General features: G+C 35.9%; 1 protein-coding gene across 2 annotated transcripts in view; it reads left to right on the top strand.

The window, feature by feature from the left end:
• DPY19L1 (dpy-19 like C-mannosyltransferase 1) overlaps positions 1–14,028 on the top strand; it is a 51,665-nt gene extending 37,637 nt beyond the window's left edge. For both annotated transcript variants that reach the window (XM_049816313.1, XM_049816312.1), the window contains 6 exons: positions 958–982; positions 2,067–2,186; positions 8,415–8,589; positions 9,431–9,530; positions 10,925–11,050; positions 12,081–14,028. In XM_049816313.1, coding sequence (XP_049672270.1) covers positions 958–982; positions 2,067–2,186; positions 8,415–8,589; positions 9,431–9,530; positions 10,925–11,050; positions 12,081–12,237 — 703 coding nt within the window. In that variant the 3' untranslated portion in view covers positions 12,238–14,028. The remainder of the gene's footprint in view (positions 1–957; positions 983–2,066; positions 2,187–8,414; positions 8,590–9,430; positions 9,531–10,924; positions 11,051–12,080) is intronic.
• The last annotated feature ends 2,148 nt before the right edge of the window (positions 14,029–16,176 follow it).

Consider the following 16,176-nt stretch of genomic DNA (forward strand, 5'->3'; position numbering starts at 1 on the left):
AACTGAATGGCTTGGCTGTGCTATATGTGGTATTTTTATAGGATGTCTAAAACTAAGTTTAGCTGCTGAACTTAGTTTTAGACATCTTAACCCTCTTACCCCCGAATTTTCTATTTAGTCATTTATTTTTCTGCTCTGTTCCTAAACCAATATTTGGTTTTGTGCCTATTTGCTTTTATCCTATAAATAGTGAGTGCAATTCTTTTCTCCCCATTTTTTTTTTTCCAGGTTATAAAGATACCCAAGTTTCATCTTTAGGAAGGGATCCCAACTGTATTGATTTTTATTTTCTAAATATCTGTAACACATGCTCTTAACTGTCACAGCCATTTAGCATCACTTGTTGATGCTGTGCTCAAGAGCAGTCAATTTGTCCAATTGAATGTTGTCATTTCCCTCACATCTTTTTGCTTCCTTTTTTTTTAATTTATCACTAATCATTTCAGTGATCTCTGCTTTCTGTAGTCCAATGGCCATTAACAAAATTTCAACAGATGTGAGCAGGATTCAGCATCCTGTCTTCACAGATGTTTTTGGAGAAAAATTATACACAATTTTGACTCTTTCCACATTTGTATTTCTTGTGAGAATCCAAAATCAATCTATGTAATACCTGAGTAAATTACTGACTCTCTTTTGTTACCAGTGCTCTATGTTACTGAAGTTTCATTCTCTGAATAAGCTGTTCTGTATATGAAATAACTCATGGAAGTAATTAAAAAACTGCTAAAACTAATTTTCAGATTTCAAAATAGATGTAGGGATTGAGGAGGATAGTTACTGATTTGCAATGTACTACAAAGCTTGTTACAGTGGGGGAAAAAAGTCTGTGTGGGTGCTGACTCATGCCTACTGGATTAGATCAGTTGTCTAGAGCCACTTTAGATGAGTTCAAAGTAAAACCAGTGCTTCTGTAGTACATAAACAAATAACGTGATTTTTCTGTTTTTTATTCAGAGAGGAACGTTTTAATCATGGTGAGGTAAGATTCTTTTCCTGCACAATTTTATTCATAAGTTAATGTGAATACTCAGTATTGAAATACAGGTTGCAATGGTATGATCCTGATATGTGGTTTATTTGAAGGTAAGTATTTTCATGTTTTATTTCCTCATCTTAAATTGTGTCCAGTACATCACCAGAATAACTCTGGAATGTTGGAACAAAAAAATACAGTAGCTAATGGTGGGGTGGCAGTGCAAGAGAGGGGTCTTTTGGGCTTTTGTTGCAGCAGTACAGAAAGACACTGAAATTGGGCTGGAGCTTCCATTTTCCCCATATAAACTGAGAAGGAGATTGATTCCTTTACTGGGGTTTCATGTGACAGTGTTAAAATTCTGATTTGAAATATGCCATAATTAAAATAATTCTACATATGGTTCTTTTAATAAAATGATTCAACAAATACAATTGAATGGCAGCTTTCTTGTGTGGTTTCTTTATTTGCAATTAAGTCAGCAAGGACAGTGCAAAAGTTTCTTAACAGCAGTTTATTTGTGGTTTGTGCTCTGAGAGAAATCTCATGCCATTCAAAATATGATAATCGATCAGACAGATAAAAGCACTGACTGCAAAAATGCCTCTGATTTATCGCAGCACTTCAAGTAACATAAATTCAATGTTAGGAGTGGTGAGTGACATCTCTGATGTTTTTTAACCTTTTTTGAGAATGCTAAAGCAAGCTGCCTGTGGTTGTGTGAGTATCAAGGATGATTTTATTTGCTTCTTTCATTTCATACTTGGGTATTTTAGGTATTAAATAGCAAGGATCTTCTGCATAGCTAGCAATTTCTCCAGCTCCTTTTGGTTTTATTGTTAATCTTTATCCTTCCTGTTGTTCCATACCTTAGCATACTACATAGACTTTAGAAAAAAGTTAACAAGTCCTTATCACCATCTGAAATGTGAAGATCTTTACTTTGATTTGGACTCTTTTTCAGACAAGTTTGTCACTTAAGCTATACTGAAAATGAAGTTGTATGTTTAAGATGTAAATGAAAAGTATGCAAATATTATTATGCAAATATTATGCTTCTGTATGGTTTGTTTTGGTTTGGTTTTTTCAGCTGGTATACCATGCATTGCAGCTGTTGGCATACAGTGTCCTAGCAATTTTAATCATGAGACTAAAACTGTTTTTGACACCACATCTATGTGTTATGGCTTCCTTGGTGTGTTCAAAGCAGGTAAGGTGTTTTTTAATCCTGTAGCTATCTCAGTACTTACAGTATTACCCAGATATTTGTCCTAAAGCAAATTTCTGTGTGCGTAATTGCTGAATCTGAGTGTACCATTAAAAATAAACCAGATTATATTGCCTGTCAAAAAATATGGTTCCATTCTCCCCTCTTCCCAAATAAAGCCAATATCTTGTTTTAGGCAACTTGTCCAATTGTATTATTATATGAGTTAATATGCTGTGTATTGAGCTTGAGCACAGGGAGGCATACATTGGATTTTAGTTATTTACACGTTTCTGTGCTATTGCAAGTTTTTTATTGACTATTCATTTTATCCAAACAGTGTTTGTGTTTTCACAGCTCTTTAGAGCTTATTGCCTTGCATATTTTTTGTGTATTCTTTCCAGAAGTATAGTTTTGAAGTCTTGCATGTTGAAAACTTCAGCCTCAAGAATCAAGTCATATGCCTAACTCAGATTTAATTTTCCTAGCTTGAAATCATCGATAACACAAACTGTTTCTAGATTTTCTCCAGATATAAAAGATCTTAGAATTGGCTTTCCATGTTTCAGTAGCTGTGGTTTTGATAAGTGAACTTGATTGAATCTCTATCTAAATAGCTGGTTTAGGAGCTTTGTAGTTGCAGCAAAAGTTAGGGTAAGCAGTCGTTTGGGAAGCAGACAGGAAGGTAAATTGAAAACTGGCTGAATGGCTGGGCCCAGAGAGTGGTGTACAAAGTCTGAAGGCCAGTAACTAGAGATGTACCCCAGGGGTCAATACTGGGTCCAATCCCATACAATGTCCTTTGTTAATGGTCTGGATGATGGGGCGGACTGTACCCTCAGCAAGTTTGCTGATGGTACAAAGCTGTGAGGAGTGGCTGGTACACCAGATGGGCGTGCTGCCATCCAGAGGGTCCTCAACAGGCTGGAGAAATGGGCTGGCAGGAACCTCATGCAGTTCAACAAAGGGAAGCACCTGGGGAGGAACAGCCGCAGGCACCGGTACATGCTGGGGGCTGCCCAAATGGAAAGCTGCTTTGCAGAAAAGGGCCTGGAGTTCTGGTGGACACAAAGTTGAACGTGAGCCAGCAACATAACCTTGCTGTGAAGAAGGCCGATGGTATCCTGGGCTGCGTTACAAGGAGCGTTGCAGCAGGTTGAGGGAGGTGATCCTTCCCCTCTTCAGCGCTGGTAAGGCCACAGCTGCAGCACTGGGACTGGTTCTGGGCTCCCCAGTACTAGAGAGGCACAGACATACTGGAGTCCAGCAAAAGGTCATGAGGGTGATTAAAGGACTAGAGCATCTCTCCTATGAGGAAAGGCAGAGCTGGGACTGTGCAGCCTGGAGAAGAGAAAGCTCGGGGCATCTTATCAATGTGTGCAAATACCTGAAGGAGGGTGCAAAGAGGGCAGAGCCAGGCTCTTTTCAGTGTTGGCCAGTGACAGGACCAGAGGCGGTGTGCACATGCTGAAACACAGGAGATTCCCTCTGAGCATCAGGAAACACTTTTTCACTGTGAGAGTGACCAGACCCTGGCACAGGTTGCCCAGGGAGGTTGTGGAGCCTCCATTCTTGGACATATTCAAAAGCCATCTGGACATAGTCCTGGGCAACTATGGTGGCCATGCTTGAGCAGGGGGGCTGGACCAGATGATCTTTAGAGGTCCCTTCCAACCTCAGCCATGCTGTGATTTTGTAGAAAGTGTTATTTGCATCACATAAAGTAAGTATCCCCTATTGAAAGAGTGAAAGATTATGACTAATACTGAGCTGGGCTTACTAACAAGAAAACAATTTGGGAAGATAAGATGGGGAACTCATGAAAATGTCTATATGGAGGACACCACTATGAGGATGAGTGGGAGAAAGAATCCAGTAGTAAGAACTGTTACGGACATAATGCAGAAGAAGGAAAAGAAAAAATATTTGACAGAGTGGGGAAACTAGCAACGGCTGGGGAAGAAAATTAGGATTTTAGTAAGAAACCTGAGTCATTAGGTTTGCTGAAAATTGAAAGAGTACAAGAGTAACATTACAAAGTTCAGTACTCAAAATCTGGAGTGCCACAACTGACGGTGTGTGTACAACATTGGCTGTCTTGTGCATGTGCAGTATGATACAGGCTATAATGCCCAATAAACATTGTTTTTCCCACAATATCTGTGGCTGAAGCCTGTCCTAAAGGTGTATTAGGGTTGTATGGTGAAGGCAGTTACTGTCTGTGGAACATAAAATACTTGTGTCATACAACTGGAAGGTGAGACAGAATTATGCAAAGAGGAGAAAGCTGTTCCTTGTTAAGGCAGCTGAACAAATTATTGTTTCCCAGAAAACAGGATTGCTTCCCTGGATGTTCTTTCATGGAAGGACAGTTCTTTATAATGCTGGACAGGCTACACAGTATCAGTCTGCTTAAATATTGTGCTCTTCCCTTTCTTGATGGCTGATTCGTTACTTGGCATAAGTAGAAGTGCTGAGTGTTTGCCAACATCAAATGAATCTATACAGTGAACATATAAAATGCTAAAAAAGTGTCAAAAACTCTTCAAAAAGTAACTTTATTTATCCACCTTGTAACTGAGTATTGGGACTTAAGAATTTCGTGTACACGTTTGCTATTCTGTAAGGTTCACAGCTGTACGGTATTTCCCAGCTTTTAGTTAGTTGTTGTTGGGGTATTGGTGTCCTCTTAGATGGTCTGGTTGTTTAAGTAGTAGCAGTTTCACTGTGGTTAAATTTTTGTAAATGAACTTTAACGAGGTGTTTCTGAGTAATTTGAAATGAAATTGTTTTTCACAAGTCAGAAAAGCAAAAAAAAACAAAAAAAAAGTCTTATTTCCTTCTGACATACAACTGCTAGAGAATAATTACAGTATAAAGGAGTTGTGTGCAAAGTTAATTTGTTCTTAGTTCTTGTTTTAACTGTGTGTTCCTAGAAGAAAATTGATGGGTTTTTCTACCCTGTTATTGAAAATTTTTTATAGAATTTTCCAGTGGGTGAAGTTTAGAACTGAAAGTATTTCTGTATTTTGTGCCACAGGAAAAGGCTCTCAGCCTTCTGAGAATTGAAAACCAAAAAAAATCTGAACTGCTGCTTTTTTTTTTTGCTGTATGGAGAGAAATAATCTCTGAAAGATAAGAAAAAGTACCTTGCAACTGGTAATGACTGAAAAATGAGCTGCTAGGAATGGTTTCTATTAATACATAGTCTCATTTGCTTTTTTCTGTATAGTAAGTTAGCCTCTACATGGCAAATTAGTAAAAGTTTTCAGCTGATGATCTTTTTATTTCTTTAAAGCGCCTGAGTAATGGTACTACAGTAAGTCATCCTGGCTCATTGTGGTTTTTTGTTTTAGTACTGCAACTATGGTCATCAGGCCAGTTAATGAAAACTGGTGCTTTTGGTGATCATTGTCGTTTAGATCTTAGAGGATGCTACAAGTTATCACTGTGTAAATATTGGAAGAAGGACAAGTTCAGAGTATTTTATCAATATTTTCTTCTGTATCCAACTGTGTTTTGGCTCTTCGGTCGTTCTGCTGTTTCATATGGTTGTAGAGTGAGAGTAGGCTTCTCAAGAAGCTACAAATGCAGATGGGAACCTCTTCTGGAAGCTGCCCTAGTTGGACCAGATGGCTTGCGTCCAGCGACCTCTTCTTCCTCCTTTGCAGCTTCATGGAGGCATAGTTGGCTTGAAAGAAGTAGGTCTTGAATGCTAGGGAAGGTAAGGATTTAGATTCCTGCAGTTTGGACAGTTGTTCTGTGCAGAAGATGATAAATGACCAGCTGCCCTGTATAATAAAGCCTGTGATTATTCCTGGCCCCAGCTTGGGCCTTAGGAGAGAGAAGTACGTATCTGTGTTCAAGAGCACCCAACTTTAGGTGAATGATGTAAGTAAAAATAAAATTGATTCCCTTGTCTCGTTATCAGCTAAGGTTCTTTTGCGAAGGTTCAGCATGTGCCCTAGGTTGGTGCTGATTGATACCTGTAAAAGACAAGCAGAATTTTTTCTGGTCTGACTGATGCACTCTTTCTTTAGTAGGGAGCAGCTCGTAATCTTCCAGGTAATACATGACTGGCTTCAGCATGAGAGAGAAACACTGGCTCATAAGGCTGTTAAGCTGCCGTGGATCAGACCACTTCTAAGACTGCTCTGACTTAAGCAAGCAAGGGGATAAGAAAACTGCTTATTTTTTGGTAGGATCAGGAAAATATCAAGTGGTTTTTAGTGAGCTTCTTCTGTAATACTGGCTGCTGAGCAGAAGTAGTATTTTGAGGTTGAAAAATCTGACTGTGTATACAATACTGATTCAGAAGAATTGCTGCGATGGAGGGAGATGAGAAGGGGAAATGGGACTTGTGACCAAACAATTGATTAACACTTGGTACCTTTATCATTATGTAAAGTTTTAGGTGTTTGCATAAAGGGTAAGTTAATAAGCAACAATTTGTTTTTACAGATGCCAGAAAAATTTAAGCAAATTTAACATATGCAGTTATCTTATTGTAATTGAGGTCAACACTATCCTTTCCTCTAGCAGACCATGGAAGTTTACCTGCAGTGCTTTTTTAGTATAACTGATTTGTTTTGAGGCTATAGCTAGATAATGTGTTAATCAGCTGCCTTTCAAAATATACCCTTTTATTAGTGAACAGTCAGCCCGAGATGGACATTTATAACCACAAATGAAAAATGAAAAAATAGGCAAAAGACATACTGGAATTATTCTGCAAATGGAAAAGGAATTTTGTATGTTGTGTTCTTTCAGCCCATTGTATAAATCTGTGTACTTTCCGTTACCTCAGTGTTGCAGCTTGGGGCACCTGATAGACAATAAAAATGACAACTATTTACATCCACACGTTTATTTCCTCTTTCTGTTCGAAGGAATTACACTGTCCTGAGTGGAAATTTTGAAAACAAAGAAAAATAGTTGGAGAAAGACTTAATGTATTAAATTGACAAAAACAAATAAAAAATCTTAAATCAGTATAAAAACCACATGAGGAACAGCATCCCATAAAAGAAATGCTTCTTTTGCATTGCATAGATGTTCAACCATTCTAGGGTCTTTATGTAAACAAAATAGTGGTAAATATAGATACTTTGAACATTAATGAGGTTTTATAAAAGTATGATAGGAATGTGATTTTCTTGGATTTGAAAAGCCATGGAAATCAATAAAGAATTTGAAAGTTCTAACATGTTCTTGAAGTGAGATTTTTGCAACTATTGCTAAAAAGGGGGTTTGCTCACGTAGAGTAGTAAATGAATTGGTTTCCCTTTATCCTTCTAGACCTTCACAGTGGTCAGGCATATTTGGTATATTAAATTTCCCTGGATGGTATTGCTGTTCTTGCTAGAGTGTTTAGCAAGTCTTTGAGGATGAGAGTAGAGTGCACTGTATTTTTGGAGACGTGTCTTGAGGGGGTTAATAATCTAAAGTAGTTAACAGTTATTTTATAACAAAGATAACATACACTATCTAATTGGTGTAGTCAGCCTAGTGGGAGGTTTTACTGTGAAACTTTATCGTTTCATGTTTTAAATACAGTTCATTTGGAGTATCTTTACCCATTTTTTTTAATTATTTAGTGCAGGTTTGATTTTTTTGAAATGTGAAGCCTTCTAACAACAAAAGCTTGGGGGGGAAGTAATTCCTTCTTTTATTTATGGTTTAGGTCAGATATGGATGAGATAAAGTATTCTTGCTCCAACTAAACTTCAGCATAGCAAATTTGGTACTTCTTTCTTCTTAACTACCCATTTCACTTATTGATGAGTATTTGCTTAGACCCTCCAGCAAACTATTTTTAGGCAAAAATGCCAAGGGCCATCTTTTTCAGTTCAAGAAAGGGAAGAGTAGGATATAAAGCAACATTAACCTTATATCCCCAAAGTCTGCTTCTCTGATACATTTTTGGAAGTTTGCAGTACAATCTCTAATCCATATACTATAGCTAGAAACTCTTGATATCAATAGATAAAATACTGTAAAAGTGCATTTAGGATTATTGATTCATCTTTACTTGCAGAATTTGACATTTGAACTACAACTTTAAAAGCTGCATTAATGTCAATTTTGAATACTTCTCATGAGGTCTCACTGAAGTTTAGTGGAGAAGCAATAGCAGAGATGTTTCATATTGTAGAGGAATAAAAAATGAATTGTGCTGCATACAATATTATAGAATTGTTGTCTAGAAATTAATCAATTCTTGCATTTCAGTTGTTTGGATGGCTCTTCTGTAAAATCCAGCCCAAAACATTGGTCTTTGCTATTTTAGCATTGATGGCAATAGAGGGATCAGCAAATCTTCAAACTCAGTGGAACATCATGGGAGAATTTAGCAATTTGCCACAGGAGGAACTCTTAGAGTGGATAAAAGTCAATACCAGACAAGGTAAACTGTTCAATAATGTATGATGTTCCCCATTTACTGTGAGATGTAACTATGAACTTGGTATGAATGAGTGCAGACGTATTGCTACTTAACTATCTGTGGCTTTGCCTTGGGACTATCCTAAAGCCATGGTTTAATCACATACACTTGTCCATGTAGAAGTTATCTCAAATAAAAAAAAAAAAATAAAATAAAAAAACAACAAAAAAAAAAACACACCGAAAGCTTACTTTGCTAGACTCTAGGCTACCAGTCTGGAAGTTCTAGCCCCTAGTGTAATATTTCTACAATGAAAGTGTGTTTGCAAAGTCCAATTTAAATAGGTTTTTACTTAAATAACACTGGTCCTGTATGTGGGTCCATGATCATCATTTTGCTAGACAAGAATTCAAAGTATGTGTGTTGTGGTTGCACTTGTCCTTTTACTGAAATGAGTAAAAGTGTCAGAAAACTAGCTGGAAAGTAGTTACCTTTTTAGCAGGAAAACGCTTTTGAGCTGAAGTGGACTGAGATTTTATTGGCCATTTAACAATGGTGTAAGAAGTGACAAAAACTTGTTGTCATAGTGAATATGTTATTCTACCCATTCAAGAAAAAATAAGATGTATTCCATCTCTGTTCTTAGATGTTTAGTTATCTGATGACTTTTATTAAGTTCAAGGTTTTTTAAAAAAAAAAAAGTATCTCCTGTTGGTGCCATGTAAGGCCTTTTCAAAAAGAGCACCCTACCCTCTTTTTATGTTTTTTTCTACAGGATTACTGTTTAGATATTTGACAATTGCTTCTTTGCTTTTACTGCTTGATTCTTCATTTCAAACATGCCTTTCATTCTGTATTTCAGATGCAGTTTTTGCAGGAGCCATGCCTACAATGGCAAGTGTTAAACTGTCTACACTTCATCCTATTGTAAATCATCCTCACTATGAAGATGCAGGATTAAGGTAAATTTTGAAGTTGAGGATTTATTTTTATTTGCTACTGATTCTTTTAATGCTGGTTATACAAAATAGGAATGGCATCGCATTACATTGTAAAATTTGTTAAAACCCCATAGAACTTGATTTGTTACTTTAGTCACATTGAAAACACATGCAGTATTTCTTCAGGATTTGTATTCCTCAAATGATGTACTGTAGGATAGGTATGGCTTCAAACTTACATACAAAAAAAAAAAATCAGAATATAATTATGGAATTCAAATTAATGTGTACTATTATATCCTTTCTTCATTCTAGTTACTCCTGACATTGTAGACAGACTTGATTTTTTTTTCTCAAGATAGCCATTTTAGTTATTCCTATTAGCTTTCTGTGATTGGTTGTCATTTTTTTCACGATAATATATCTAATTATTCAGATATTAAGACTAGTTGAAACTGAAATTTTGTAATGGAATTACTGAGTTTTGTACTTTGTCATTTTCAAAATCAGGAAATTTTTCTAAATTGAAATTGATTTATCTGAAAAGGTCATGAATTTCTTTTTTTTTTTAATTTTAATATCATATCATTTTTTGGTAATTTGGTAAAACTGGTTAAAAAAACCCCAAGAAAACAACAAGATAGAGAGGGATAAAGGAGATAAGGAGGGGATTCATTTTACATGCCGTATGTCCTTAGTTCTGTGTCTGGCATTAACTGGCTTTAAGTTTTGGTCAGCCCTGAATTGGTCAGGCAGTTGGACTAGATGATCACTACAGGTCCCTTCCAACTCAAATATTCTATTCTATTATAACTACAAAAATACAGGACAGGGCATGTTTGGGGAAAATAAGCTAGAGGTGATACAGTATCAGAAAATGAATAGGAATCAACAATGTCATGCTTTGCACAATCAAAGGAGGATAATACTGGGTAATATAAACAGGATCATGGTTTACAGGGGATGATTTTGCTTGATTCAGGATAGGCAGCCATCAGGTCTTGCACTTTGCATTTTAAAAAGTCTGAACAAGGGCAATGAGTATGACCTTTCGCGGAGAGACTTGGCAGATGATTTCTTCTGATTGCCTCCAGTCGAAGCAAGGTTGTTTCTAGCTTTGACTATTATATGGTGAATACATTGCTTTGACATCTTTACATTTTCTGTTCACAGTGACCATGGATCTTGTGACAAAGTTGTCTCCTGCTACAGAAAATCAAAGGGCTGAATGCATTTTTCTTGGAGTCATTATATTTGTGAAGAAATAATCACATTAAAGCAAATGGCACTATTAATTTAAACTTTGTTTAGCCTAGTTGTCCTGTGAAATAAAAAGCCTTCCTGTCTAGTATAAAGTTAAAGCTTACATTTTCATTCTATGTTGCTAGCTAATTTTTACACTTCTGTTTTTGAAGGGCCAGAACTAAAGTAGTGTATTCCATGTACAGTCGAAAACCTGCAAAAGAAGTAAGAAGAGAATTGATAAAACTAGGAGTTAATTACTACATTCTGGAAGAGTCATTGTGCATAAGCAGAAAAAAGTGAGTAATCTCTCTCTTTCTCACAAGAATGATATGCTGCTCAAATATGTAGTCTAAGATTTATATCAAGTACTAGTTTTGAAATGCTGATCTGTGCTTTATTAAGTATCCAAAATCCTTTTTTGTCCAGTGTCTCCAGATACTAATAAGCATAGTTAACTTTACCCACATTAGCAGCCTCGTGGTCTTTGTGTGCACATGAAAAGCTGTGTTGTAATGTATTTTTAAACTTCACTGTAAAATACAGAATTGATTCACAGATGAAACAAGTCATTATTCTGTGATGGCAAGAACAGATTTGTGTGTATAATGAAAGCCGAGTATGAATAAAAAGTGCAGAGTAAAAGATAGTTTGAGCACCAAAATATTATGACCATTGCTGGTCACTGAAAATTTTGTCACATTTAAGCTGTGGCTTTTTTGGTTGGTTTTTTTTTTTTGTTTTTTCCTGTCTCTAATTTTTGGCCTTTAGAACACAATTAGTTTGGATTGTTTATTTTATTTTCTTTGCATTTAGAATAAAGTGAAATGAATCTGTTTTATTTCTTTGCTCTTATCTTTGACAAAATTAGGAAATTCTCAGTAATTCTGACTTCAAAAGATAACTGTTGGTTCTGTGCCTGTAGTAAAAAAGCAAGGAGTTACTACTTTTTTTCTTAAAAGGTGTTTTATTTCCTGAGTTTTCTTTCGAAATATTACGAGTGTGAACATCACCCTCCATTTTATAGGAAGTTTTAAGGGTCCCTGGTAATGTATATTGTATAATTTGAGTTGTTTTATATGCCTCCTCCTCCAAATTCTTTCTAATAATGTAACCACAAAAGCAGACAAATTTTACACATTCTCCAATTACTACTATATGTATTGATTTTTGTAATCTGATCAGAATTTCTAGTATAAAGAAAAACTTTAAAAAAATATAGATAGCACAATCAAGTATTCATGGTGGGGGATTAAACTGAGTTCAGCAAGCTGTATGTTTTTGGATGGCATTTCTTCATTTCTCTTTTCATATTCATATGTTTTCCAGGCCTGGTTGCAGTATGCCTGAAATTTGGGATGTCGAAGATCCTGCTAATAGTGGCAGAATTCCTTTATGTACCCTTATGAGCAAGGATTCCAGGCCATATTTCATCACAGTATTTGAAAACAGCAATTACAGAGTCTTGAAGGTTCTAAAAGAGTAACATCTCAGTGCAAAGAACCATCAGTCTTTCAACTTTTTAAACCAGTAACTAGAAGAATTCTAAATCAGAAATACCTTTTCTACTAGACTTAAGATGGAAAAACGTGTATTTTATTTTTTACCATTTTAAGTGAATTCTGATTATAGAAATATCTTAAACCTAACAGTTTGGATTTCTATTTCGGGGTCAGTCCCTTGAGATTTGCTATGCAAATGATTATATGTTTGCACATTTTGTTTAACACTGAATCAGAGTTAAAAGTAGCTATGGAAAGTAACTCCATTCTCAAAACAATGTTATTGTGAAATGGGACTGTCAGAATGTCTTAGCAAAGCAAGTTTGTTTAAAGCTTTGGTGTTAGCAGCTAGGAACAAAAGGAATGGTGCTATAGCGTCTGGCGTCACATTTCTCTTGTCACTTTCATTACCCATCTTCCTTCTGGACAAGGTGATACTAGAAATTCTCTTAAGAGTCATGTAGTTTCACTAGCTGTCTGAGATAAATACATTTTTTTTTCTTTGAGAGGATTAAGAACATTCGTCATTTTGGATCACTTTAACACATGCTTTTAAGCTTGCTCTTGAAATGGAAAAGTTTGTAGGCAGACTTGAAACTTCATTATTTAGGTGCATGTTCTTGGAATCTTACTGATATTAAAAAAGACTAATAAGGGTAATATTTGCAGTGAGCAATAGTTTAGCTTCTCAGTGTCCAAGAATTTTTAGCATTCTTATGCATTCAGAATAAGCTGGCATAATATATGTGAAGTTTTTAAGGGAAAATGCTTTATTCAGGAAAAATCTGTCATAGCCTTAGAAAGATAGTAAATAAATCCTTCACTGCCTTAACTAGACCTTCAGCGCCTAACTTGATAAGAAATTACTTGCAAAATTTATGCCCTATTTTCTTTCCTCATGTATTAGATCCTGCCTGGATTTTATCAGCAGCATTAAAGAAAAATGAGATTTAACCATAATTGTGGTATGGGTATAGTCAATTGTTTGGGTATAATTGCTCTGACAATATTAGACTGGTTCTGTAGTTTTTCTGTCATCTTGGTGTCACATCAATATAGGTAATAAAGAATTTAGAGAATTCACTTTCCGAGGACACCCTTTAGTTGCTTAACTGACTTGATAGAATTTTTATATGTTTATTGCCATTGGGAAGTATCACAGTCAGTTGTGATTCTGCAGTATAAGACTTCTAAATTCTAGTGCTTCTCTGTGTATCATTTGTGTTTTGGTTTTGTTTTGGCTTGTTTGGTTTTTTTTGTGGTTTTTGTTGTTGTTGTTTTTTGTTTTGTTTTGGTTGGTTTTGGTTTTGTTTTTTTTGTTGTTCAGCCATCAGTCTATTGATGTGACTGGTCTTTTTAGCCCTAATAGCATCTACCAATATTAGGTGCTGTGGGAATAGCATCCATCACACCTATAACAGTATCAAATAAACGGGAACCTATGATAAAGTAGTAGTGTAACAACTGATCAGTATTCTAAGACTTCTTATTTTTTTTAAATCTGTTTTATTGAGAGGGTGAGGGAGAATGGCTGAAAATGCATTAGCTTTTTAACTTTTACAGAATAGATTTTGGAAAAATTTCTATAAGGAAACTATCACAAAAAGGGCTTTTGGGAAGTCACTTTTTAAAATGTTAATTGAATTCAAAGCAGCAGGAAAAAATCTTTATATAAACATTGTGACTAGTGTTACAGCACAAAAAGGTACTGTATTTTTATGAAGTTTATGCCAACTGTTGACATGTACTTATGTGGTTAAATAAAAAAGAAAAAGATGGAAATTGTTCTCATGTTTCTGATGGATGTTGTATTTCTGCTCTAATGTCTATTAAACTGAAGTTTAATACAGTTGCCACAGCAGGTATGATTGAAGCTGAACCCTCAACTAAACAATGCACGGAAGTGCTTCAGGTAATTAAACCAAACTCGCACACCTCTTTCCGGCCTTCTTTTTATTTGGAATATCAGTGCAGGAATATGTGAAAAGACAGTGAGAAAAGGTCAAATAACTATGTACAAGCAAAGTGAACTTGGAAGGCAGTTCAAAATTACTCTCTTTTTGTTCTGAGTTTCTCAACTCAGGTAGTCAAGAGTGAAGCCCAAATAGTGGTAGAATGAAGAAACATTTTAAACTTAAGGTTCAAAGATGTACTTTAGTAAAAATGCTCCTCATTTGATGAGGAGGCTGTTGCGGCTGAGTACATGGCCAGAGTCTGTAAATTTTCAGCTTATGTTGAGTGTTATTATAGTGTCCCTCTCTTTGAACTGTTCTTAAACCCCCAAATTTGTCATCTAATGTCGAGATGATACGATCCAGTAATGGAAAAAAATGAAGTAAAAAAAATGCAATATATGATTGTGGGGAAGAAACGTGGGAATTCTTGAATTGGGTATATCATGTTATGAATTTCTTGTCATCTCAGTAATTTGCTTTCAATTCCAAAGAAAAAAATTCGTGTTTAAATAATACAACATTTTACACGTAGGAGCACCTTGTTAACATTATGCTTGTCACTGCAACTTGAACCAGAAAACAGAAGTTTGAGATTTCTTAGCTCTCACTAAAGTTGGTTTTCCCTTTGCAAGATCCTAATCAATAAATCTGTAACTCAGGTAAGTTAATTTTTAAATATGCACTGGCCTTGATGTAATTTTGGCACAGGACTGGAATACGTCAGTATCTGAAAACAGTTTCTATTACATTCTAGTAATATTGGATCGTATAGATTTGTTGGAATCTGAAATATTGCTAGCTTTGAGTGCAGTAAATTTCTTCAGTACAATGGGCACAATTGCAATTTGGTATTAAACTTCGGTGGTTGTGCAAACTGTAATATTTAGCATTAAGACCTGCTCACTACTGCCTTGCACTTCTTCATTCTCATCTACCATTTAAAAAAATGTCTTTGCTTTTGCCTTTTTTTGTAGTTCAGCTTAAAGAGTGAAACTAAGTCAGTATTCCTTGGATTTTTATGATTAAGACATTGAATTCCACAACACAGAACTCGCTCCAAGTGAAGTAAAGAAAATTCCTTCAGCAAAAGCAAGTATGGAAGGAAGAGTACAAACACAGGGTTGTCGGAAATCGGCATTGTTGAAAGTAGTTACAAAACGCTAATGAGGGCTTGGGACCTGTGTTTTCAAATTGCATTGTTGTGTAGTTTCTATGAATGCTGTTGTTTCACCTAGGTTACATAATGTGAAGGACTGCAGTAAAACAACATATTTTTAAACCCCAAAGAATAAGGTGCTTCTGAGTTGTTTGAGCAGCTGGACAAAGGAATCCAAATACTAACTGATAGTGCTTTTCTATGTAAGCTTTATTGTTATACTAAGAGGAAAGAGTAGGATGGCAGATGTGGTGTGAAAGGAAGACTTTACTGTTTGAAAACTAATAAGAGTTTAGATGTTAAGGAATAGTTACGCTTTGTGTGAAATTAAGACTGGGGACCTAAGGGCATGCAGAACTTATAAATTTGAACACTGGTCAGCTGTGCAGGAATTGCTTGGGCAGTGAACCTCTCAGTACTGTGATAAATTCTCAGCCGTAGCTGTATTACATAAGCACTTCTATTTCAGTACAAAGTCAAAGTCAAACGTTATGATACACTGTCCATAGCAGAGCTTTAAGCTGACCTGTTGGGTTGGAGCAGAGGAGTAGCAGGATTTACAGGGTCAGGCAGAATCTCTACCCTCAGCAAATTGGCTTGTTTCTGATCTTGTGGTGTAATTCTCTATTAGTGACTAAATTTATATAATGTCTGAAATTGTCAGTTGTTTGAGTGGGTTCATCATGTAGTAGTTCGACAGCTTCATTACTTCCTATTACAGCATGTATAGAACATTTATTGCCAATAGATCATGAGCTATGGATAGAACACCCAGAGTGAATGAGTAATACTGGTTTCATATCTGGCTGAGG

This window comes from Accipiter gentilis, chromosome 14 (assembly GCF_929443795.1).
Source record: "Accipiter gentilis chromosome 14, bAccGen1.1, whole genome shotgun sequence".
NCBI lineage: Eukaryota > Metazoa > Chordata > Aves > Accipitriformes > Accipitridae > Astur > Astur gentilis.